Raw genomic sequence first — 26,505 nt, 5'->3', positions numbered from 1 at the left:
ACCATGACAGAAGGCACCCTGACTGAAAGCAAAGGAAAAGAGTTCCACAAAGTAAGCTGTGTATGCATGAGTGTGCATGTTCAAATGTGAAAAAAGTGCAAATGTGAAGATGTGAATGTAAATCTGTATTAGCTAAAGGAAAAGTGGATTGTTCAGGAAATATTAGTGGACAAATGTGTCATTTCTATTGTTTACTAATTAAAATTGTGGTTTCTAATCACCAACATCATGCACCACTCTGGAGGAGACCTGCTTGACCTATTTTTGTTTCCTTGAGTTTGTTTAATTTAAGCAAGGGCCTCCTCTGAAGTAAAATTCCCTTGACAAAGTATTAATGTACAGTAAATGACCACCCCAGCCAATCATTAAGCAGTCAGTTCTAACCCTGCTGAGCGAACCTTGTAGTATACATGACACTTAAGATATCAGTACACCAAAACTTTTTTTTACAGTCCCTCACTTAATTGATTCATCTTAGATTAAGGGGGAGTGGCAAATGTATGATATATCTGGTATAATAGAATTCTCCTCAAACATAAATTTGATTGAAGAAGCGTTTATGGGCCTCACTTACCTCTAATGCCTGGAATACCAGCAGCCAGCAGAAAAGCTGGGTGTAGTTTGGCATTTGTCAAAATATATGCGTTAATTGTTCTGAATGATGAATAACTGCAGCATATACATTTAAAGTATATGCTTTCCCCCCAAACTCATCTGATGAATACATTTCACCCTCAATGTATTTTATTAATTACCTTATCTGGACTAAACATAGTGGAATTATGTAAACGCAAATGGCGTGTCAACAATATTAACTAAGCAAAATGAGATGAGACCGAAACTTAACGGAAATATGAAAGACCCCGGGTTGTAGCACGCCATCTAGTGTCAATTCATCTGACTGCAGTGAAACCACATGTAGCCTACAGTTAAAACACATCGCGGTGATTGATGGTAAAGCCATTAAATCCAGTCCCAGAAATCCGTTTTCGTGCTGTACTTTAACCAATCGCACTGAGCGAGAGGTGGTCCTAAACCCAGACTGGGGTCTTTTAATAACAGGTTTAGTTTGGCTGCAGTAGGCTAGTTTAAATTTGCGGACTTGTTTTAGAACTTTGTCAGGGTCCCAGTGGTCAGTACATTCAGTACTGAAGCCGTGGCTCGGCGTTTTCTTTGCTATGACTGACAGCTATATTTTCCAAGTCATATTGTCTGTTGTTCTCTTTAGCGCCAGACCAAGTGCTACGACGGGTAAGACGCCGTAACGTTATTTTGTGACTGAAGAACTTTAATGACTTCAGTTGTTTTTTTAATGTTCCACTTTGCTATGCATTACACAGTTTCCACGCAAGTTTCACCACCTCATTAGAGATCTTCATGCGTCTTATAACGGCTAACAAAACCACATGTTTACTTTAGTAGGCTACGTCGCCTGTATTGCAGTGGAGTGTGACCATATGCAAATACGATTAAATTAGGCCCTACTCATGAATGCATGTGACAGTGTTGGTAATTTTTCTCTTAATTAGCGAACAATGGGGACGAAACGGAAATGGTTGTACCGCTGGCGTTATCCCGGAGCGAGTTTCACCTCCTCCAGGACGCGTCTGGGCGAAGTTGGAACAGACGCAGACAGCGCTCTAATGCCGAGTCGGAAGTCCTTCAGTCTGACAAGAACGACGTGTTTCTTTTGTTGCCGGCTTTCGGCAAAGAACTGTATTTACATGTCAAAAGAGATGCCAGATTTCTTTCGGACCGTTTTGCCATCGAAGAAAAGAACGAAGACGGTACCATACGGCTGGCCAATGTTTCTGATGACCAGCTCTGCTTTTACACCGGGGAAGTTCTCAATTACACAAACTCTTTGGCATCTCTCCGCATTTGTGGTGGTGGCCTGGTAAGATATTTATTTTAACACTTATGCACAATAATCTTTGCGAGTGTGCACTTTGAATGGCCGGGGAAATAATACAGTTTTGCGCTGAAGGTGTCGTACATTCAGTCTGAAACCTGCAAGCACCTGAGGACGTTACGTTCGACAGTGTGCAAGTTTATTTACAAACAAATTTTTAGAATAGGTGCGGGCCAAATCCACAAACAATTATTCCGCATGGATGCATCAGTGTAATTATTGGTGTCCGCCCCGCGTCTATGCACGCTGAGATAATCTGCCGTGAAGTGATGTTGCTGAGCAGAGAAGCATTCTCCAGGATGTTTGTGACGTAAAGCTGATTGATCTGATCAGCGGGTCAGACTACCTGATTGTACACCAAATTAGAATTGTGGATTTATTGTCAGTCCGGTTGTTCTTTTTGTCGACATTTTGGTTTTAAAGTAAAATTGTCTTCATGCTCTTGCAGAATATCAATTGACCTGCCATTGACAGTTGCTGCTAGTGCCAATTCAGTATTTATGAACAATGCATTGTCTGGAGACATGCTGAACTTTTGGGCATCTTTTTTCATATGAAGTACCACCTTTTTATTGCTTTGTAGTAGTGTGTTCTTCTCTGTTAAATTGCTGGTTTTCTGTGATCCATTCTATAGCATCATCATTCTAAGTGTAAACGTTTGCAAGTCTTAGTATTAAACAACAGAGCCTGTGAATTAATTGGCACTTTGAATGACTTTAAGCTGTGGTGTTCAAATCTCAGTGTGTCTTGGTAGGAGTCTGATTAATAAAAGCCCAGTTCCAAGTTGTGCAGGCATGAAGTGGCTTCTTTAGAAACTTTAGTTTTGTTGTCTTCCTGCTTCACCTAGTAGAAGGTGGTCTGTTTCTGCTCTGACCAGTAGAGGGCGATCTGTTGCATCATCGCCCGGTCATAGCCAATCGCTACTCCTCAGAGGGAGGTAACAGTCTCCTCTGCACGTGTCATCAATGATCTGTGCCAACCTGGATGGGGTCTGGGCCTCAGTGTGTAGTGTCGGATGTTGTGTATCTGCCGGCTAGCTGCTAGTATGGCTGGTGTTAGTGTTGTTTAGATTTGGCAGGCAGGTTCTTGGATGCACTCGTCCAGGGGGAAAATTGAAGCTCTTGTCTAGGAGAGTTTTGTCTGATTAGGGCCCTATTTGGTGCAAGGAACCTGTAATAACTGACCTTATCTAAACAACAACTGGCCAAATCACATTGTACAGCTAACTCTGTAGAGCACTGTATTATTATTTTACACCAGATTGTACCATATCACTACAGCTGCATGGCTGAAAATTCCATTTCTGCAACAGTGAAAAGAGGTGAAAACATTTGATTCATTAGTTCTGCTGTTGGAACTGGAATCCTTACATTCCTTGTGCTGTGTAATGGCGCACACGTTCTGTGTCTACACAGACCGTGACATGGCTAGCAATATGCCATGTGTGTAATATTACAGCTGAGGTTAAAGTGTCATTCACAACACATGGAGGCTTTCATGTTGATTTAGTTTATGTGAAATTTTTGAAGTAAAATGTATCAACATCAACCATGTATGTATGGATCTTCTCAGCTTGTCTTGTAAATCTGTAGAAGATAAAGCAATGACTTTGTTGTGCAAGTGGTTTTCCTGAACTTTCTTTGAACCTGTGTATTTCCTGAGTTGTGTTAGCATATTTCTGGAGTTGTATGTGTGTGTGCATGCATGTGTACACACATATGTAAGGGTAGCGCCTGAAGTGTGTATTTAAATATAAGGGCGATTATGTGCATGTGACTCATATTTGGTGTTTTTGGTGCTCAGACAGGCCTGGTAAGAGCAGGAAATGACATCATGTTTATCGAGCCTGTGGGAGACGGGCAGGACTTCTTCTCTGGCGTGGAGCACAGGGTGGTCCGACAGAGACGACTCCCCACATCCAGCTCTCCTGCCTTAAAGGCACACCCCAAATACTGTCAGCCTGTGTCAGGTAAGATGGGGGGGCACTGACCACATTACACTTTTATCTTATCAACATTCCCATTCACATTTGTATTGTATTCATAGGTTTGTTGCAGGGATGTATGCAGTCAGGAAAAGCAGTGACACTGCAGGAAGGTTTATGGATTATTAATTGCCTTGGTTCTCTCCACTTGTTGTTTCTGTGCCTCTTTGTCGTCCCCTGGGGTGTATTAACATGCAGGAGCAGCAGGGCTCGTAGATCATCTGGCAGCACAATATTCCTAAGTGTTACTGTTCCTTGCCGTTTGATGTTTTTCAGGCAGAGTTCTGCCCTCCTCCTGCTGAATCACAGTTTGAGCACTACAATGGCAGGAGCACAGGCTGCTGTACCCCTCCCTTCTCTCCTGATGCTTCACATATTTTTGGGCTCTGGGGAGCGTGTGTATGGTCTCATCTGTTTGCTAAATTCACAGTCTGTTTCCCTGCGGGGAGTTCATATGTTCATATACTCAGGACAAGCAGGTATCAGTCTTCAGATTACAAATCCTATTTAGAACAGAAACTATGGGTCCAAAATAAGACAGGAACTGCCCTTGAGCAGAGGTGAATTATGGGTCTAATTTCAGAAAGGAAGTTCTAAGTTTGCAACTACCAAGATTGTCTTTTGAGACATCTGAAGGCTGTTACCAGTACAGTCTTTAATATGACATCCATATTACACATGTTGCCTCTAAAACTTAGTCCCTTGACAAATTTGTTTACAAAGATTATATGAAACAAATTGGCCACTGAATACTACATTCATTTATAAATGATGGATGCTGAGTAGATGTTAATAACAGCAGGGAGAAATGTTGATTGTTGGAATTAAGTGTTGGCCTTCCACCGTTTCTGTCTATACAAATCCCGCTGTGCTCGAGTGGCACCCGCTGCGGTCCCTCAGGGCTCGATCAATAAGCCCATTTTGCTGTCATTTATTTTTGAGGCAAATAAGGAGTGGATTTGATTCTCGGAGATGTGGAATATGTTGAATATACCATACATGTGATGTAATCCCTGTGGGAAAAAAAGACCACCTTTTGACAACCGCCCCAAATGCGCATTGTGTATGTTTGGTTTGTGGGGGTTAGTGCAGGCTGTGTGGCATGACTCCTCATCTGTAAGTAAGAGAATGAGCCATGGTGAAGGAAAGAGACCTGTGTCTGGCCCGCTGCAGGGCCCCTGCTGTAAAGACCCAGGGGCTGTCTGGTGCTCTTTATTACATCATATAATCCACTATAAACAGTAAACCATTGCAGCTTGTGTGTCATATTTTATACATCGCCCCCTTGTACAGCCAGGTGTTTACTGACGCAGGCTAGGCTTAGTGCTTTCAAGCTCATCCGGAAGGGTGGATGAGTCGTATGTTAAAAAGCTAATTGCGCTAGCTTCCAGCCAGTGTGTGCCTTTTATGCTGTGGCAGACTGCTCTGTGCCCACCAGGACTGTGAAAGGGCCATGACTCAGGCTCGGGAGTACTAGTTTCTGTGCATTCAGGGTGCTGCCGCACATGCATTGCAGCTGCAGAGCTGGATCCCTGGCACCGGTGGTTGGTAATTATGCTTAATGTGAGGAAGAAGCAGCGCAGTGTGAGTCAGGGCTCTACCACGGCCAGCTTTAGGAATGACCTGGAATGTGAAAAATGTTGAATCCCCCTAAACTACAATGCAAACCTTTTCCAGGGCCTGCACATTGTTGCATTGGCTTTTTCCATCCCTGCGACACAGGCACACTAACCCTCTCACAGCCCTGAGACACACTAACAGTGCAGTAGTGTGTGGCACAGACATGCCTTGGTTTGGTGTCAGAAGTGGAGTTCGCATGGAATCCGCACACCATGGTTACATTTCCAGAAATACTGAGGACTGAAAAAAATCTGAAGACTCAAAGATGAACACTATCAGGAATTACCCCTGCATTACAAGCCAACGGGGCAGGGCGTGGTGTGACCCCCCATCCCCCCTCCTTTCAGAGGGGTAGAGCCACTGTGCACATGAGAAATCAGGCTCCTGTACTTCCTGTCTGTGTGTGATCTTGTGCGTGTGCCCGTCTGCTGTGTGGCGTACAACAGGAAGGAGGAAGCGAGAGACCCACAGGCGACCCCATAACAGCACCGCCCCGCTGAGCGGGGAGTTCACGCTGGAGACGGTGGTGGTGGCCGACGCAGACATGGTGCAGTACCATGGTGCTAAGGCAGCACGGAGGTTCATCCTCACCGTCATGAACATGGTCAGTTTCCCGAATATACAGAGTACGCGGAACACACAGGGCTCCTCCCAAAGTGTATTTACTGAACACGGTTGACCCTCACAACCCCTTTTTCAGAATCAAAATAGCACATATCCTGTTTACAGTAGCTGGGGTGAGACGTGTGAGGTTGTCTTTGGTCACACACAGGGTCGTCAGGCTCCTCTTTCATAGCCACAGTCAGAATGCTCTGCCAGCGTAAGGGGTAAATGGCTACTTTACAGTTTTACGGTAGTGATCTTCGGCATGTATTGGGATTTTGGTGGGGTTGCGGGAGTGGGTTATTAGGTTCTATGCAATGAACTTTCACATACTTTATGGGTATCTCCAACATTTCGGAGGGGTCAAACCTAAAACTGCTCACCCCCCCTGCCCCCCACCCCACCCCACATCTGAGCTACATCTCAGATACACAGTAATTAAGTGTTTATGTCCAATGTTATACGCTCTGTGAACTTGGTCACCTGAATTTATCTTTGTTATCTTTCTGGTCATTAATTGTGAACCTTCTCAGCCAGTAGCTGACTGGATTTTGTACAGGATACAGATATGCGTTTCAGCCCAGATTCTGTTCACGCAGCACTGCGTTCAGGCTCGCTGAGCTGTGAAATAGCCACCCACCGGTAAAAGGTCAAAGGTCGTATTCCCCCACCCTCAGTTAGACAGGAATCTGGTGTTGTTGTTGGCCGGCAGCTGCACCTTGTCAAGGGCAAGAGAGAGAAACTAGGCTGCAGTTATACCCCCTGCGGCCATCACAACCAAGCACACAGCCCACTGCTCTATTAACTGCAGCCAGAACTGTGAAATTAAAGCAGCATAGCCAGAATCTACAGAGTTCTGGAGCTCTGCAGTGAGAGAGTCCCCTTAAGCTACAATACCTAATACTAAACTAGAACCCATAACCCCAAAATAATATTGCTTAACCTGTAAACTACCCATGCTCCCCATAACCATATTTTATATCCCCTAAACTGTAGCCCTGCACCCTGAAATCATACACCCTATCCCGTAAATCGTAACCTTAAATCATAGGCCCTGTGCCCAAAATTTTGACCTCTAACCATCAGAGCTACCCAACCCTGTTTTTGGAGGTTTTCACTCCAACCCTTACAGAGCACACCTCAGCTAAAGGTCTTGTTGAGCTACTAATTAGTAGAAACAGGTGTGCCAAAATAGGGTTGATATGAAAACCTACAGGATGGTAGATCTGCAGGGACAGGGAGATCTGCTCTAAATCGTATACCCTGTCCCCTAAACTGTTCTGTACTGACCCCACTCTGTTCCTGCAGGTTCACAGCATGTTTCAGCACCAGAGCCTGGGTTTTCCCATCAATGTCCGCCTCAGCAAACTGCTGCTGCTGCCCAGCCGCCCAGTGAGTCTCTCGCACATGTACACGCACTCACAGACGCACACACACACATACACTTTCATAGGTATTAGTGACTTGTGTTCAGGTGTATGTTGAGGTGTGTGGGGAGGTCTGTGCGGGTGTGTATCAGCGCTATATTTCATGTCTTCAGGAGAGCCTGAAGATCGGGCATCATGGAGAGCGCTCCCTCCACAGCTTCTGCCGCTGGCAGCACCAAGAGTATGGTGATGCCCGTAACCTGGGAAACAACCAGATTCCTGGAGGAAGGGATGGCCTGCCTGCGGTGGACATAGCTATTCTCATTACCCGGTGCTGTCGGCTGCTCCATTGATCTGAGCTACTGATCTGCTCTCACCACTTCTGTCACTGATTTCTGCTACTGATCTCTCTCACTGCCTCTGTCACTGATCTCTGCTACTGATCTGCTCTCACTGCCTCTGTCACTGATCTCTGCTACTGATCTTCTCTCTCTGCCACAGTCACTGGTCTCTGCTACTGGTCTGCTCTCTCTGCCTCAGTCACTGATCTCTGCTACTGATCGCTCTCATCACCTCAGTCACTGATCTCTGCTACTGATCTGCTCTCACCACTTCTGTCACTGATTTCTGCTACTGATCTCTCTCACTGCCTCTGTCACTGATCTCTGCTACTGATCTGCTCTCACTGCCTCTGTCACTGATCTCTGCTACTGATCTTCTCTCTCTGCCACAGTCACTGGTCTCTGCTACTGGTCTGCTCTCTCTGCCTCAGTCACTGATCTCTGCTACTGATCGCTCTCATCACCTCAGTCACTGATATTTCTCATTGATCCCTCCTACTGGTCTGCCTCGCTGATATATTTTACTGATCTCACTGCCACTCTTGCTAATATCTACCTCTGCTGTCTCCTACTGATCTTGCTCACTGATCACTTTTCTGCTCTTATGTTCTACCAAACTGCTGGACCAACATTGCCAGCACCACTTTACAGATTGCCACGTGCACAACTTCAGGACCTTGGTTAATATGGAAACATATGTGAGCCATAACTTTGCATTAATGAAGCTTGTGAAAGCAGAATTATTTACATCCCGCTGTTTGTATATTGCACCCAATTTAAGGGCCTCTGGAACCTGGAGTTGTTTTTGGGAAGGGGTGTTAATTCGGAGCCTCCTGATGTCTTTTAGCGTTATGGATGAGCTGCAATGTGGAGAATCTGTCCTTTCTGTTCGATCGGAATGCTTTTCATTTCAGGACAGACTTTTGTGTCCTTAAAGACGAGCCTTGCGACACCGTGGGTGAGTATTGATGGGATGTTTGTGATTGGGGGGTTTGCAGAACTAAGCACTAAAAAAGGGACAATGTACTTTTTTTCTTTGATTAGGATATTAGGTCATTCAAAAAACCTTTAGATAATATGAGAGGTGTCATTAATGGAAAGTAAACAATGAAAGCCAGAACACCGCTTTTAAAGCAAAAGAACTTCTGGAGGAAAGACTGAATGAGTTTGTGTCAGCGTTTTGGTGTTTATGACTGTTTTTGAGCTGTGGATTATACACTTTTATGTCTCTTCCATTAAAAGTTGGTTTTATACACAAGACAGCATTTCTGGGATCTCTTTTCTCTCACAGTGGGAATAGTAATTGGGCTGTGGAACCATCAAGTGGGAGGGAACTGTCCAGACAGCTTATAAAAACATGGGTCCTACCTCTCTGTATGTAGAGAGCATTTTTTTCATGTATTGTTGGAGTCATGATCACAGCATGGTGCTGATGCGTGGGTGTGTGTCTTACAGGTGGGTGAGGCTCCAGGTGTTTATTAGGTTAAAGGGTAATGTTGCCTGCAAAAACTGTGCAGAATGATGTTTTTTATTTGCTCTTCCAGGAATTGCCTACCTGGGAGGGACCTGCAGCCCTAAGAGGAGGTGTGTGCTGGTGGAAGACAATGGTTTCAACCTGCCCTTCACCATTACCCACGAGCTGGGCCACAGGTGAGGGAGGGGGGGCGTTTGGAAGAGCTGGTAGGTGGAGGGGTGGGGGGACCAGCACAGTTTAAAGAGAGGGGACCCACATTGCTGCCTTTGACTGGTGCTTTTACAAAACCCTTCAGACTATGCACAGCACTGTACTGATCCTGCTGATGGAGAACTGCCATTAAACTGGAGTGTGTGAGTCTGAGAGGTATTTTTGTTTTTAGCAGTGCTATTCACACCGATACAAGAAATATAAATTATTACTGCTCTTAGTGGATATACTTATCCACCAAGAGCGCACTTAGTCTGACAGGGATGATTTTTGGATAACTCTTTTGTTAGCTTTTTATCAATTCTCAAAAAGAGAATGAATACCAGAAAGAATATGGGGTTTAACAGAAAGAATATAGGGTTTAGCAGTTACATTTAATATTGCTTTCAGGAAAACTGGAAATTACTGCTCTACTTTGGAATTCACAATGATTTTTTTATTCATTGTTTGAGTCCCCTGAGTTGAGAGGAGTCTGGTGTTTTTCATTTGTGAATGTAGGTCAGGATTTTTGGGCCGAAACACATGCTAATGATCTGCAGAGGAATCACACTGTCTAGTCTCTACTGCAGAATGCTGGTGGAGAATCAGTGGAGAATCACTCCTAGGACTGACGACTAGGACTGGAGGTGGGAGTGTCCCATTTATGAGTGGCATTAACGCGTTGATATTGGTCTCACTTCTCAGCCTGGGCGTAAGCCACGACGACGACCACGCCTCCTGCACCAGCCACTCCCACATCATGTCCGGGGAGTGGGTCAAGGGCCGCAACCCCAGCAACCTGTCCTGGTCCCCCTGTAGCTCTGACGACCTGGAGAAGTTCCTCAGGCAAGAGCAGAGTAAAGTCAACGTGTGTCATTTGCTCATTTTGCCCGTAGTCTGTGTGACCGTGTGTTCTTGATCAGGTCGGAAGCCAGTGCCTGCCTGCTGCAGACGGACCCGCACGGTCACACCGCCACTCGCCGGCCCTCCAAACTCCCCGGCATGCACTACAGCCCTGAAGAGCAGTGCCAGATCCTGTTTGGCACCAATGCCACATTCTGCACAGCCATGGAGGTAAGGGGTGACTCGCCACTGGTGTTGGCAGTTTGTCATGATGGCAAATCTGGTTTAAATACAGAATATTTCCAACACAGCATAAGCCTTCTTCTTTTCATGGAAACTAGACTTAAAAACAGGTTGTATACTCAGTTCCCAGGCATTCCTGCTGCTGCTGGACATTTGGAGGAGAGTATTTAACCCAGTCTTTCACATTACCTTCATTAACTGTGTTAATGGATAATGTGCAAAATACACCATGTATGGCACACTGTCCATTATCTTTTCTTTTTCGGGCGTGCCTCTGGGACATGAGCTGCTGTGGTCAGAGGAGAGTGGTCTGTGTCTCCTGCAGACACACACTGATGCTCCCTACCTCTTTAAATGGCAGTGTTCCTGGATTGTGGTGGTCAGTGAGGCTGATGTGTTCAGGTTTGTTTTTCAGCACCTGATGTGCGCAGGCCTGTGGTGTCTGGTGGAGGGGGTGGAGTCCTGTCAAACCAAACTGGACCCCCCTCTGGAAGGGACAGAGTGTGGCACTGACAAGGTGAGGCCCAAATCCAGTGGGGCTCATTGGTCATTGGCCTTCCTGATTTTGAAAGTTTTTCTCTGTCAACATGCTATCACCGGTGTTAATCAAACATGTAATCAAAGGCAGCTGTATGGATCAGTGGGTGACCAGGTTTGTGTGTGTGTATCTGTGCGTCTGTGTGTGTGTGTGTGCATATGTGTGTGTGTGTGTGTGTGTGTGTCTTAGTGGTGCAGGGACGGGAGCTGTGTCAGTAAGGCTCCTCTCCCCCAGCATGCTGATGGTGACTGGGGCCCCTGGAGCTCCTGGAGCACCTGTAGCCGCACCTGTGGGACTGGCGCCCGCTTCCGGCAGAGGAAGTGCGACAACCCGCCGTAAGTCTGACTGCAGCCACTGACCACTGACTGAGGAGAAGGAGGCTGCTATACCGGCTCTGTGTCTGTCTGTCTGTCTGTGGGACTCGGGGATGTTGGGTTCTGCAGTCTTAAACAGTGTCTCTCTGTCCTGAGCTCAGCCCAGGCCCCACGGGCAGGCCCTGCCAGGGTGGCAGCGTTGAGCAGCAGGCCTGCCAGGGGCCTCCGTGTGCCAAGGGCCTGCCCACCTTCAGAGACCAGCAGTGCCAGTCACACGCCCTTAAGCACAGCAGGGACATGTGGATGGCCATCATCAATGACGGTGAGCCAGCCGAGTCCCCGCACACGCTGTCAAAATGCACAGGCTGCACAGGCCATGCAGAGGCTGCGGTCTGCTGTAGCGGTACAGTGGTGCACTGAGCCCATAAAACCTGAGGGGTTACAGGCTTGATTCCTGCTGTGCCTTTGAAGATATGTGTTCTGAACTGGTTCAGTAAATATCCAGCTGCTTGAATTGATAGCTTATAAGTTCTGCAATGATATAATTCAATGTGTCCTATAGACAGCAGGAAATAGTCTATTTGTGATGTTGGGGATATTTACCCTGTGATGTAGGGGATCTTTACCCTGTGATGTAGGGGATCTTTACCATGTGATGTAGGTGACCTTTACCCTGTGATATAGAGGATCTTTACCCTATGATGTAGAGGCTCCTTACCCTGTGATGTAAGGGATCTTTGATATTCTTCCGATTTTCTTTTTTTTAGAGAAGCCCTGTGCCCTGTTCTGCTCCCCTGTGGGGCAGGACGCACCGGTCCTGGTGGCGGAGCGGGTTCTGGATGGGACGCCCTGCGGGCCCTATGAGACAGACCTGTGTGTGAGCGGCCTGTGCCTGGTGAGGTCCTCGCATTGGCTTTGTGTGTGTGTGTGTGTGTGTGCGTGTGCGCACTAAAGCCTGTTGACCTGCAGTGCAGTCTTTAGGCACTGACTCTACATTAGTTCACTCAGTATACAGGTAGCCTACACTGTCTGTATGGCAGAGCTATGAGTAGTTTGTGTTTGGATGTGATGACATCATCAGAATGCGCTCTTGATTTCAGCCGGTTGGCTGCGATGAGATCATTGGCTCATTGGCTGAGGAGGATCACTGCGGTGTTTGCGGAGGTGACGGCCAGTCCTGTGAGGTGGTAAAGGGACACTTCAATCAAAGCACAGGAAACGGTGAGTCACACAGTGTCTATGGTAAGCACTGAGTGTGTTCCATAACCCCTTATGCAAAGGTACTCCATGACCTCTTTGGGAAATGTGGGGCTGTAGATTGAGGATGGGCTGGTAGTATGAGGAGCTGCTTTTGGGGGACTGAATTTGATTTCTCACTGGCCCCATGAGAAGTAGGAAATGCTCTGAGAATGTGGCTGTTACCCTTTCACAGAGCTGTTCTGTATGATCATGGCTTCATTCTACTGACACCCCCCTCCCGCACACGTCAGCTCCCTACCTCAACTCTGTAAACACCTCTTCTTTCTCTCCTCCCCCCTCCCACTGCTTCCTCTATTTACCCCTCATCATAGGGTACACTGAGGCTGTGGTCATCCCGGTCGGTGCATGGAGGGTCAAAGTAGAGGAGAATGTGCCATCGCAAGGCTTCCTAGGTAAAGTCTTATTGGGTGAACTCTGCCTGGGTAAATTGTGACTAGGTAAGCTCTGATTGGGTAAGATGTGATTAAGTAAGCTCTGACTGGGTAAGCACGCAATAAAAATGATATTTGGCATTTCCAAAGCCACATTGCTCTGGCTTTGTTAATGCGTACCGCAGTGGCAGTAGAGTGGGGCTTCCTGAAGCCCCAGAACAGCAGTCATCGTCTGCTCCAGTCATAGTGCTTTGCTGTGAAGAAAGCAGTCTGCCCCTGCTGGGGCCTCTGTTCTCAAGCCATCAATATTCTGTTTGAAACACCCAGTGTTCTACTGTGAAGTAATCAATATTACATCTGAAAGTGGTTGATATTCTATTTTTAATGAATTCATATTCTGATCAGAAGTGGTAGATATTGTCTGTGGAAGAGATTTAATGTTTGGAAGCCTCATAATCCTGTGGGAATTTGTTAATATTCAGTTTGAAACTATTGATATTTCTGTTAGATAAATATTAATATTCTGTTTCAAAATGGTTAACTCCTTTTGATATCGATTAATATTATTTTTGGAAGTGGTTAATATTCTATTTGAAGTTAGTTGTTTCATGTTTTGGAATTAGTCTTACTTGAATCCATCAGTGCCGGGGTCTTCACTGCACGCTCTTTGTTATTCATTGGTTTGTCCCCAGAGAGCCAGAGGAAAGGTCTCTGTGATGCAATTTAATTCACAGCATCTGTCTCTTCTCATGTCTTTCCTTTATGCGCATCAGTCAGAAGGATATGAAAATGCTTAAATAACTGAGCCCAGCTCAGCCATGTTATGTTTTTGGAATGTTCTCATATGCCTGCATATAACTGAAAAGAATTTCCTCTTGAAGACAAACTATCTCATCTTTCTGTCTTTCCCTATGTCATATTCTCAGATAATGTAAACAAATAGGATTTGATAAATTCCATATGTGTCAGTAAAGGGTTTGGGTGTGTTGAGAAAATATAATGTTTGTGATGTATTATAATTCACGCATTTAAATACCAGAGAGTTAAATACAGTTTAATTAAGTGATGAAACACTTTCATTCTTGTGCCCTGTTCAGGTTGTCTACTGTTAGCCTATTACTGACTAGGAGATATCTCACATTCATAGAGAACTACAAAGTCACAACAAAGTGAGAATGGATGAGGCTAGCATGGGCCTGCATCTTTAATACCTATAATTTGGCTCTGGTGGAACCGATGAACATTTCCACTATCTATAATGTTTATTGTGGGGGCAGGTGGTGGTAGGGGCTGGGGAACAAATGTGTCCTCCCCCAATGTCAAATTCACTCCTAGACCTATGTTCATGACGATAATAGTTATGGCTGTCATTGTCATTGTCATCATCCCAATAATAGGGTGTGGGTTGATGCTGCCCTCAGGACTAGTGCAATGGTACTGAGAGAGCATGCTGAGGGACTCAGATGAAGGAGGGCATTGTGAAGGGCACATTGTTGCTATTACTATGAGTGGGAATAGGGATGGGAGGCTTTGTGAAGCTACCATTGATCATCCTGTGGTTGAAAGTACATATGATCAGCTCCCATTTTGGAGCTGATGAAAGTCTGTGTGAAAGATGTGGTAAATTGATTCTTTCTGTGAGCTGTGGTCATGGTCAGGTCTTTCTCTGTGAGCTATGGTTTGTGGTCAGTTCTCTCTGCGAGCTCTCCTAATGGTATGGTGACAGGTTTTCTTTATTTCAGCCCTAAAAGACTCTAGTAATGGCTCCATCAACAGCGACTGGAAGATTGAGCTGCCTGGGGAATTTGAACTGGCAGGAACCATGGTCCGCTATGTGAGGAGGGGCCTTTGGGAAAAAATGTCCGCCAAGGGACCCACAAAGATGCCCTTGCACCTCATGGTACTCTCTTCCCCCTGGTTCTATACCTTAAAAACCCCTTGGATAGCTCACGGTCCTGTCCAGACCCTTGTTCTATGTAAGTGGTAATAGCATGTATGAACAAGGTGCAGTGTTGGAGTGTGATTGAAAGTTGCTGTCATGTTGCCATCAGGTGCTGCTCTTCCATGACCAGGCCTACAGTATCCAATACGAGTACACAATCTCCCTCAATCGCTCGCTGTCTAAGGATGCAGAACCTCCAGGTCGCCAGCAGGGGGAGCCAGAGCTGCAGGAGGAGCCGGGGCTCCTGTACGTCTGGGTCCACAGCCGCTGGGAGGACTGCAGCGTCCATTGTGGAGGAGGTGAGTCTACACCTCCGAGAGTGGCTGCAGGGGGAAGTCACATAAGAGTGCACAGGTGTTGTGCAGAAGTGGATTGAGATTAAAGACATATTCACATTGCTATGGCAGTCTTTACTAGAGCTATAGGATAAACCATATTGGATTATCAAATGTTTGAAAAAAGCGTTATAACAATCATTGCTGCCATGCGACATATTATGCATATTGGCATATTGAGTAGTATAAAAAGTGCTATAAGCATAAAACCCTTAAGCATACAGACACTGGTACTCTCTGTCCTCATACATACATGCCTTTGATTTCTTTCTTTTTGTTTGTATGCGTAAATAAATAACAGCATGTATTCTTGTCAGTTTAATTATTCATACGTCCTTGCCTTTGGTGTGTTCTGTATGACTTCTGGGTCTGTGCGTGCCAGTGCATGCCAGGCGTTTGATTGTGGGAGAGAATCCAAGCTGATGGAAGCCGAAGGCAAAAAGAGTTCTGTAGTCTCAGATGCTTTCGTCTCACCCGTGATTGGCCAGCAGCGGCCTCTGTATGAATCTGGCTCTAAAAGGACTACTGTGGTGTGTACAGTTTGTCAGTACAACGGTGGCTGCTGTTATAATAAGCTGCTTCAAATGAACTGTCTTCTGTTTCTTGATTACCCCTCAGTCTCAGAAAGCAGTGATGTTACTCTTTCGAGAGCAATGTAGCTTAAGGCCGTGGAGCCACTATTTTACTTGGATGAGTATTCCAGTGTTTCCAATAACTCATTTCAGTTAAGCACAGTCTTAAGAGCCTTCTGGGGCAGCTAACAGCAGTGTTCAAAATATAATAACGTACAAAATCAATTACAAAATCAATTGCAGTGTGCTACTCCTATTCCTGTGCTAGAAAGGCTGGGGGAAGTTTACAGTCAAGCCTTTTCTGTTTATTTTTTTCTTTCTTTCTGTATATCCTCAACCAGGAAAATGTGGACTTTCATTCCTTTAAGTCCATTCTGACAGCTGGCTGTTTACTGATGCTGTTTAGGTGAACAGCCTAGGTCTCTTAATTAGTCAGTCATGTCCTGCTATGATACATGCTGTTCCACTATATATCATATTCAACTGTAACCCCACTGCGCTGTAACTGTCTGTCTGTCTGTAGGGGAGAAGAAGACAGTTGTTTCTTGTGCAGTGGTCATCAACAAGACTCTGACTGTGGTCAATGACAGCTACTGCCGCCTGGAGTACCGGCCGCCTCCCGAGATCAGACGCTGCCACACCCAGCCGTGCCCCGCCCAGTAAGAGCCCGCCTTCTGTTGCAGATAGAGTCGTTCTTTCAGGCAGTATGGGAGATTAAGCTGACATTTGGAATCGCCGGCCTGTCTGATGCCGTGCAATGTGGAAGGGCTTTGAAAGAGATGCAGGGAAATGCGTGCTTTGTGGTTAGATTGGGTTCTGTGCCCCCGCCCCCCCGCCTCACACGGGCCGGGCTTGTGCTCTGCAGGTGGATGCCAGGTGAGTGGGGGGCCTGCTCCGTTACCTGTGGGGCGGGGCTGCAGGTGCGGGAGGTGGGCTGCGTGTCCCAGCTGCAGAATGGTTCCTACACCTGGACCCTGGATTGGCCCTGCTCCGGACCCAAACCCCCGTCCGCACAGAGCTGTGACCAGCCCAGCTGCCCTCCCCAATGGGAGACGTCTGAGTGGACTAAGGTTTCACCCTTCCTCTGCCATGGGCTAATGCACCAGACTTGCATGATTCAAATAGTGGTGTAATAATACTGAACACTGAACGTTCCAATGTTTCCTCTACATATTTTTTAAAAATCTCATTTGCACTGTCAATGAATGAGTATAAAACCCATGACCTACTGTAGGATAGATGATTCTGTAGGATTAGCCTGAAGAGGGCGGTGTGACAGTCTTTGCATTAATAGTTAAGCTGAAACTGCAGTAGCTGTGTTTAAATGTCTCTATCTCTATTTCTCGCTCAGTGCTCCTCAAAATGTGGGCGTGGCACCCATAGGCGCACTGTCACCTGTACCGGCCCACAGGACATGTGTGACTCCGCCTCCCGGCCCACAGAGGAGGAGCCCTGTGAGGACCACTCCCACTGCAATGAGTGGAAGACTGGAGAGTGGTCAAAGGTGTTAACCACAGCCCTATCACACAGAGTAGACTATGACCGCACACACATGCGCCCATACACACACATGCACACACACACACACACACACACAAACACACACACATACATACAAGCATATTATCTATAATATTATATATAATATTATTTACTGTCATATTATGTCATTCTGTCTTTTAGTGCTCATCAACTTGTGGCAGGGGCCATCAATCCAGGGTTGTCCAGTGTATGCATAAAGTGACTGGACGCCATGGAAACGACTGTCCAATATATTTCAAGCCCTCAACCTCCAGACGTTGCAGCCAGGAACCATGCATAAAAAACATGAATAATATCAGATTCCCCAGGCTGGGTATGTAAACACAATTTCAGTGCTAAGCTGGGTGGGGCTGTCATTTTCCATTTTAATGGCTACTTAAGTCAACAAAACCTCGTGAAGTCAGTTAGCAATGGATGAAATCTTCTGAAACAGTGACAGGTGACCCGAATCTTTAAATAAACGTGAAGAAGACTGTGAGCCAATTCACCTGTAATGATTAGTTACATAAATATGTAAAGATAAATTCAGTTATTACATTTTTATTGTGTTTGGTCAGATGTTTAATTTAAATTTGTTTTTCAAGCAGTACAGAAGGGAGTAGTGCGTTTGGGTGGGTGTGGGGGGGGGCGTTGGGTGTGTCAGTGCTGTTGAGGTGGATGGTGATGATGTCGCTGTTCCCGTCCAGTGGCTTTGACCCAGCGCTGTGTGCGGGACCGCTGGTCCGGTCTGTGCCAGGTAGTCCGGGAGAAGCGACTCTGCCAGGACAGGAGATGGCAGCAGGACTGCTGCCAAACCTGCCAGGACATCACCACAGACGCCACCCCCCGAAACGGCTAACGGCGCTCACCGGCCGTGCTGCATCGCCCAGACTCTATCTTCCGTCATCATTAGTATGCTAATTTAAACAAAATAACCCAGAAGCACGAGACATTGGACATTGGAGTCGCTTCCCAAAAGTCACCTAAGATTAGAGGCCTGGGTTCGTGCAGTAACCGTGGACAGAGAAACAGGAACACTCAGGTCCTACAGCTTGCACACGCTCAGAGGAACTCCAGCTATTACATGAAGAATTGAACAGAGAATCATGCATCTTTCCTGGCTCAGTCTAGGTCATGCCACTGTTCCCATTCACAGACTGGGACTGAGATGGATAGAGAAGGTCATGGACAGACGGGCAGGGAGGCAGGTGTGGGAGAGAGCAGGGTTCACTGGGGGGGGATGGGGCACTCCCACTCCCACTCCCACAGAATTGTTCTCCAGGTTGATTACTGTTCGACCGGAATGATATTTACTGGAGAAAATTATCTTCGACAGCAGCTGGGCTGTACCTCGCAGTGTGTTGATGTGGAGCCCCACCCACACTGGTGCAGTGTGGTACCATGGGTAATGAACTGAGTACATACCCAGGTGGCTGTGGGTTTGGTCACATGGACCGCTGCTCGTTTTGGCCTTGCATAAGGCACACAACCTCTGTTACTCCCACTGTTTTTGGTGCTGCTTATTATAGTTTTTTATTATTAATACTAAATGGCACCTTACCTATTGGTTCATTTCTTTACCACTGTTGCCATTTACTTTTCTATTATTAATCCAAAATGTTTTGATATCCATGTACTGTAAGACTTCAGCTGCACAGATCATTTGGATATAAAATGCTCATGAAGATCTATGGTGCTGATTTGGTTCAGCTGAAAATTTTTGTATTAAATGCAGGAAATATTTGTATAATCCAGAGATATAACCATTTTGTCAGTTAATGTAAACAGTATTGTTTACAATTTTTGTACTTGCATACATGGACTGTTGTAAAGTAAAATAGTCATGCTTTTAGAAAATTTCTGTTTTCACGTGTACTGTAAATTCATTTGTTTTTTATTACTTGGTCAGAATGAGAACTTATGTTATACATTTTATTAGAACACATTTCACATGACAAAATGCATAGAATTTGTGCTAAAAGACAAACCGGTATTGGATCCAAAGGGTATATTTGTACAGTAATTGAGCCGTGCATGTTTCTTCTCGCAGATAAGAGCAAACAATGAGGTGTGAGGAACAAAAATAAACATGGATCAGTGATAGAGTAGGAGAAAAACATACTAATAAAATGCCCATGAGTCATAAACACACAAAATTATTATTATTCTTATTATTATTAATACTAAATTCAGTGTAAGATATTGCTTAATGGTGCTTCCTCTGTATTCAGTATTTTCATATTATTTTCATAATGTAACAGCTTCACATTGTCCTGTGTTTAGACGTGGAGGTAGGCAGAGTGACCTGAGGAGGGCGCGCAGTTGGCTAGCGGGCCGCTGTGTCTGTTCCGGGGCCGAGCGCAAGCAAGAGGGGCAGGAACTTCCGTACTGTTACCCGTTTATTTACGCTGTTCATTTAAACCTCTTTCCATCAGCTGCTGTTGCTGGAAAAGCCAGACTATATGCAACTATATGTGCACGTTTTGCATAATCAGGAATGTAGGAATTTGTATTTTAATCAGAATATGACCACTTAAGATTAAGCAGCTCACAACATCACTTCCTGTTCAGTGGCTCTAACGACAATTCCTACTCAGCATCCCAGTTGAGTGGCTCTAATAGCACTTCCTGTTAAGTGGCTCCAAAAAGCAATTCTTATTGAGCAGCTGAAATAGCCTTTTCTGTTGAGTGGCTCTAACAACACTTCTTACAGAGCCGCTGTAAGGGCGCTTTCTTGTGAGTGGCTGTGACAGGTGGTCCAGTAGAGGGGCTCTAAACCTCTACGCTTCGTGCTTTAGCGGTTAGCGCTTGGCACTCGCCCCTCGCCGCTCCCTGAGGCAGAGAGGAAATGAGACCAGGGCTGAGGTGTCTGCGGCAGAAAGGTGTCTGGTGAGTCACTCGCCAGCCGAACCTGGGAGAACTGAGGTGAGGTGAGTCGCGGGAGAGGGAGAGGGAGGTGGAGACGGCCTCACCTCACCCCTCAGTGGTCTGAAATGCGTTAGTCAGTTTTGCCTGAGATAATTCAATTACATATGTTTCTCCTTCACATTGAAAGCAGGCTTCAATCAAAGCTTTTGTCTGCCAAGCAGCCAGGCTATGAAATGAATCAATATGTATTATGTAGGGAGTTGGATGCCACTGCATCGAGACCGGATGGCATCCAGGACAGTCTGTCCTAGTTGATTTTATTTATTTTTTAAATTAACTATTTTTTAATGAACAGAATTACAACAAATAACTGAAATGTTTGACCATAGAGTCACAAGTTCCTTGTCATTTGTAACCTAAGATTTACAAACTTACATTCAATATTCAGTTTCATGTTTTCATAATGGAGAGGTTGGCAGAGACATACATTATCACTCACTAAATGTATTGCTGTATTCATCTGTGGCACTTGTGCATGTGTTTGGTCTTAGTGATGTTTGAAGCTGATGAAGTAGGATACACAGATCTGGTTGATTTCAGTGGGTTTAAGTAGGGAAATGTCTATAAAGAGTGCTTTGTCTGTGGGTGGCAGGAGACCTGCGGTGTCAGTACTGATCTCCAATCTACACCAAGCTGCTGGAATGGAGGGGGAACATTGCTATACTGGCAAGATAACTTTTCTGTATTAGCTGGAGAACATTCTGTATTGGTTGGGGTGTATGTTGCTATACTGACTGGAGAATGTGGTTTATTGGTGGGGTGCATTTCTGTACTGGCAGAAGAATGTTATTGTTTTGGTAGGAGAGTGCTGCTCTTTTGGAGGGAAAAAATTGCTGTTTTGGCAGAAGAACATTACTGGTTTGGAGGGAGGACATTGCTGTTTTGGCAGAAGAACTGTACTGTTTTGGTGGGAGAGTGTTGCTCTTTTGGAGGGAGGACATTGCTGTTTTGGAAGAAGAATGTTACTATGGAGGCAGGAAATTGCTGTTTTGGAAGGATACAGAATGTCTGCATCCTGTCTGCTTAAAACACAGGTGCTTTAGTGTCAGTTTGGTTGCTAAGGAAACATACTCCAGATTACCCTCAGGTGTGAGCACAGTACGTTATCTGTAATTCTCCCCACCTTCTCTTGCAGCCAGGATTCTGCTTCCTGATCACTCCCTGCATTCGTAAAGGCTGGAGGGTCTCATTTAGGTTGGTGGTGGGCTGCAGACAAGCAGATAGTCCAGCTGGGGCTGTTTTATCAACCTCTTACAGTGATAAAATTTGTGACAGTTCCTGTCCATTTTCTCTAATTTAAATACTAAATAACAGCTAATAACCTTTCCTTTTAGCTGTGCTGTGCTGTGCTATGAGCTATGTGCTGTTTATCACTGAAATCCCATTCTACACCCTCCCCCTCAGTCCCCCCCCCACCCACCCTTCCCCACCTAACCCCCATATGGTGGTGACAGTGGTGCAGCTCATTAAGTCTCAGGGTCAACCATGGTTTTTTGAGGCTTCATGTGAAGTGAAAGAGGGAATTTAAACCGTTCCCTGTGTGCCCTGCTGCCTGCTGTGTTGTCTGAGAGACCTTGCTCTTTCCTACAGCTCCAGGAGGGAGAGTGATAGCAGCATTCAGAGTATCATTAGGGATGTGCTGATGCAGCAGAGGTCAGCGAACATGTCATTGGCTGCTGCAGTTACCTTCGCTAAGTACTTTTGGTGTTTCTGTTCTTTTGTTGCTGGACTGTGGAGAGTTTGACAGGAAAAATTACCTTTTACTCCTAAATTAAAATCATGAGTCGTAGATCTTGATCTATTTTGAAAAAACCCTTCTGACAGGAAGATCAATGGTGTTTACAAGGGTATGAACAAATTATTAATGGCCATGGCTATGACAGAACAGTTCACTATACCCTATACTACCCCTGCCTGAAGAGTGGTGGTTGTTATAACAGCAAAGGCTGGACCATCTCCATAATAATGGCCATAATTTTGGAAGCAATGCGTAAAACAAGTAGGAATTGTGTTTTGCGGTGCACAGAACGCGTGTGAGTTGTGAAACACGTATAAATAATATTGGCGCTAAATTCGCTCCATACATAACCCACCAATCAGATCTGTGACTTTGCCCTCTAGTGGTCTCTTTGAAAGAAGTACCTATCAACTATGTTGTTCAAAACATATTAGTCAATATATCCCCTGACTTCTATAATCCAACATTTTCATACTAATTATTCATAGGACTTATTATGTTTTACTTTCCATACAAAGTGCTGTCTTTGATGGTGCAGAACAAGATATTTTCTGTCTCTATTACAGGACTTGAGGCATCCCCCCCTCCCCCACCTGGACCCCAAGAATAAATTACCCTGTCAAACTGTAAATGTGCAAAATGGAAGACAGGTTGAATACTTGCTACCCAACAATTTTCTTGCTGTACATATTTAATGATGCTGCTGGAAAGAAGAAAGCATAAGAGTTATGACAATCCTGAAAATAAATCACTACCTCTAACCTTTATGGGGTTCTTGTCAGGATTTATAGATCCTTAAGCTTCAGCAGGAAACCTCTGTGTACGATCAATATCTGGCTGTCCTGAACTCCTGTCACTCCAGAGTCCTTATGGATGCCTGTGCCACATATATCGCATTTTCACTTTCCATAGTGAAATTGTAACAAGGGATTTACAAAAGTAACTTCTGAGAGCCTAACTTCCAGCTTAAAGAAAACTTTTAAAAGGGTGATCGCTGAGCATCATTCAAAGGTCTGAAAGTGGGCACTTCATTCAAAAATATATCCATAAGTTATGAGCCACAACCATCACAACCAGCCCTCAGGTTAATTTCAGAATATAATACATCTCACATTTCCAACTAACAGAGTAGAAAAATGTTTTTTTTGTTTATTATTATGAAGAAACAGGATTTTATGAGATGTATATTGATGCTTTACCAGAGTTAGTGAAAAAATAAACCTCCTGAAAAGTGACTTAAGATATGGAACTCTGTGTTCATGTGGACAAGTTCACCTCTAATGTGGCATCTCAGTCGTGTCAAACTTCCCATGACAGGCATTATGCATCATTTTATTCCAAAACACTTTAGAACATTAAAAATGTGTTCAAGATGGAACACCCACAGATGTAAGTAAATATCTTTAATTTATCTCCGCAAATTTAAGAACCCTGGGTAATATATGCATACTCATGCACAATGCTACCCAGTAGTTACAGCATTCCCTTACAGCATGAGAAAAGAGTGAGTAGAGAGAAAGAGAGAGAGAGAGCTATCAGACATGCGCTGCTTCAGAGTTGTCGCCTGATTATCGGGCTTCTGCCCAAATGACAAACGTCTGTCATTTCCCCCCTCCAGAGACAGTGCCTGCCCTCAAACTAATGTCCCCCTTCCCCAGCCTGCCAGATTTATATCTGCAAAAAGGTCATTTCTCTGTGGCTCATGGCCAGTTATATTCATGAGATTGAGCCAATTCAGCAGTGCAGCAAGCGAGAAGCAGAATGCCCGTTATTCGCTGCTCTGGAACTCAGACTCCACAGCATCGCCCAGAAGCAAATCAAAGCCCAGCTATAAGGTACAGAGTGTTTGAAATGGTTGTTTTTGTTTTTTTGTGTCATCTTCCTCTCTTTCTCTGGCCGTTACTTCTGTATGCCCCTGGGTCAATGTCAGGCTTCAGCCTTAACCTGACAACATCTTATGACTGTCTTTTCTTCCTTGCTTGATGTGGTTCTGGATCATTGTTCACTGTTCGCCTCAGTTTTCATCTAACCAATGAGGCCTGTTCGCCTGCTGATTGACATACGTATTGAGCCTATCACTGACTGAATCAGAGTTTACTGGCGATAGAAGCTGCAGCCTCAGTAAATGCTTTATAGGGCTCTGTTATGTTGTAAAAACAGTCTTGGCTGCATCCTCTTCTAATGGTGTTCCAGGACTGATTGTTTTCTAAAGGACATCAAATAACAGTTACCAGACATTAATGTCTGGCTGATTGAAACTGAGTGATTAAAGTCATGGTTGTGTATTATTCAATGCATGGACATTAACTAATGCACACACATGAACACACTTGCTTCAACATGCTTGTGGTAATTCAGCTTTATCCACACATGTTCTGCAGCAGTTCCCTCTGTGGAGGGAATAGAAGCAGAGGAGTACCTGGACCTGGATCAGTCACAAAAAAAATGTTATACCAAAACGGTCATCAACAGGTCACCATAGTACTGCATAGGCCCTACTTGAATAGAAATGTCAGTATATCAGGTGGATACGACAGAGAGTGAAGTTAGATGGTAATTTGCACATGCATAGAAGGCACAAAAGGACTCTGTTGAAACAGCAGAGACTGACCTTGGGTCAGTCATGGGACAGCAGCAGTTTGTACAGGGGCTCTCCCTGGATCAGTGTGAAAACTGCCTCTGAGGCTCCTAAAAGCACAGGCAGCCCAAGGGAGTGTACTAATGACTCCCATTAATATCTGACATAAGGGCCATTAAAACTATGACAGACAACCGCACACTCACACACATTCTATCACAGGCTCTTTGCCAGGCAATTCTCATTCTGCAAACTTTTTTGTGGTAGAGGGCAAGGAGTAAGGTAAGGTAACGCCTTATTTAATGTTGTGTAGATTTGATTACTCTGAATGCAATTCTTTTTTCCAGGCCATGATTTAAATCTGAGATGTTGCTAAGTGCCGAGGACTTGAATTTCAGCAGCTGCATTGTTTACCATACTGAGCAACCCACCGAGAACCAAACTTCAGCTGCAGGTAAGGCTGAGGAGAGGGGAGCAGGGTGGTGCTAGCAGGAGAGTAAGGGGGGGCATGGTGGTACGAGCGAGAGGTTCAAGGATGTTCATTGTGCTGTAAGTGCTTCAGTCTTCACGGCCTTGTGTGGTTGGTGCCTTTGCTTGTGATACAGTGACCATGATCGGTCCTGTGAGAAACGACAGAAAATAAAATCAAAACAGAAAGGAATATGCCTGTGCGTGTGTGTGCATGTGTGCATATGTGCATGTGTGTGTGTGTGCACATGCCTGTACACGTGTGTGTGTGTGTGTGTGTGCACATGCCTGTACACATGTGTGTGTGTGTGTGTGTGTCAATTCAAAATCCAACTCTTTCTTCTCTTAGCTCTGTTTACATGCCAGATCAGATGAGATCTCAGGGCAGCAGGAGTTTCCCAGGACACGTTTAAAACGCGTTTCATATTGTACTCCTGCTTTAACTAATTGGCCCAGGAGTTCCTGTCTGATGCCAGATAGCAGGGATATTTAATGTAGCTGGGAGTAGAGGAGCCGGATAGTTGGCATTGCTTTGCTGAAACTGTGTAATTATAATTAGTGCCTAGGATGCAGTCGGTGCCAGATGGTCCAGCTGGTTCTTCAGTCCTACAGCCACCACTCGGCCTGCTGGGTACAGCAGTCCTGACTCAGTGTGCATGTACAGTATGGACCCAATTACAGTGCAGGTAGATGGGCAGGCATGTTCAGGAAGTAAGGCAGGTGAGTAGGCACAACTGGCAGTTGGACAGATAGGTAGGCAGGTACAGTAAATCGGTAGTTGGGTGCTTTCTTGCACTGTCCACTCAAGGACTGCAGTCATCAGTCAATGGGACATAAAGCCACTTTGACCAAACTGTTGATGCAAAGTATGGGCAGTTTTGTGTGGCACAATGGCAGCATGCCAGCAATGATCTTGTAACCTTGGTGATGGTAACTATAGTCTTAGAATAATCAGAACCAATAGATCAGCATGAATATACATATTTTGCAACACATACCTAAATACCAGGGTCAGAAAATGGTGACATTTGACATGATGTTATTAAAGATTTCGGAGTGAAGCAGTGTTTATGGAATGAGATGTTGTTGTCCTTCAAAACAACATCTCAGGTGTTTCTGTGACAACAAACTGAACTTCAGCTGAACTCAGCTCAGTGATTTTGACGTTTGAGCAATGAATTGCCAGGAAAGAATGAAAATGAATTTACTTCTACTGTTTCAAAATGAATTTGTCATATAGTTAATGCATTTCATATAGTTAATGCATTGTATGCTTAAAATTATGCATTTAGGTGGTACTATTTAATATCACTAAAAAAAGTGTATTTTAAAGTAATGTCAGATGTGTCCTAAACCTGAGGAAG

At 45.0% G+C, this 26,505-nt stretch overlaps 1 protein-coding gene across 1 annotated transcript; it reads left to right on the top strand.

Moving 5' to 3' along the window:
• Positions 1 to 970: 970 nt before the first annotated feature.
• LOC135241727 (A disintegrin and metalloproteinase with thrombospondin motifs 17-like) lies at positions 971 to 19,286 on the top strand. Its single transcript, XM_064312343.1, has 23 exons — positions 971 to 1,251; positions 1,530 to 1,897; positions 3,716 to 3,881; positions 5,963 to 6,120; positions 7,428 to 7,511; positions 7,660 to 7,817; positions 8,742 to 8,785; positions 9,372 to 9,477; positions 10,196 to 10,336; positions 10,414 to 10,564; positions 10,992 to 11,093; positions 11,304 to 11,449; positions 11,590 to 11,750; positions 12,196 to 12,323; positions 12,529 to 12,649; positions 13,000 to 13,080; positions 14,802 to 14,959; positions 15,111 to 15,300; positions 16,432 to 16,567; positions 16,774 to 16,978; positions 17,260 to 17,412; positions 17,592 to 17,763; positions 18,137 to 19,286. The coding sequence occupies exons 1-23, from the start codon at positions 1,179 to 1,181 to the stop codon at positions 18,286 to 18,288; spliced, it is 3,354 nt and encodes a 1,117-aa protein (XP_064168413.1). The 5' UTR covers positions 971 to 1,178; the 3' UTR covers positions 18,289 to 19,286.
• The last annotated feature ends 7,219 nt before the right edge of the window (positions 19,287 to 26,505 follow it).

The sequence above is a fragment of the Anguilla rostrata genome, chromosome 16 (assembly GCF_018555375.3).
Source record: "Anguilla rostrata isolate EN2019 chromosome 16, ASM1855537v3, whole genome shotgun sequence".
Lineage (NCBI taxonomy): Eukaryota > Metazoa > Chordata > Actinopteri > Anguilliformes > Anguillidae > Anguilla > Anguilla rostrata.
Note: the sequence above shows the minus strand (reverse complement) of the source record. Positions and strands in the feature narration are given on the sequence as shown.

Excerpts from the sequence above, each read along its gene's own strand:
- LOC135241727 (XM_064312343.1), top strand. The coding sequence starts at position 1,179 with ATGACTGACAGCTATATTTTCCAAGTCATATTGTCTGTTGTTCTCTTT. Across the intron at positions 10,337-10,413 it reads GACCTGGAGAAGTTCCTCAG|GTCGGAAGCCAGTGCCTGCC; the intron begins GCAAGAGCAGAG and ends GTTCTTGATCAG. Across the intron at positions 16,979-17,259 it reads AGACGTCTGAGTGGACTAAG|TGCTCCTCAAAATGTGGGCG; the intron begins GTTTCACCCTTC and ends TTTCTCGCTCAG.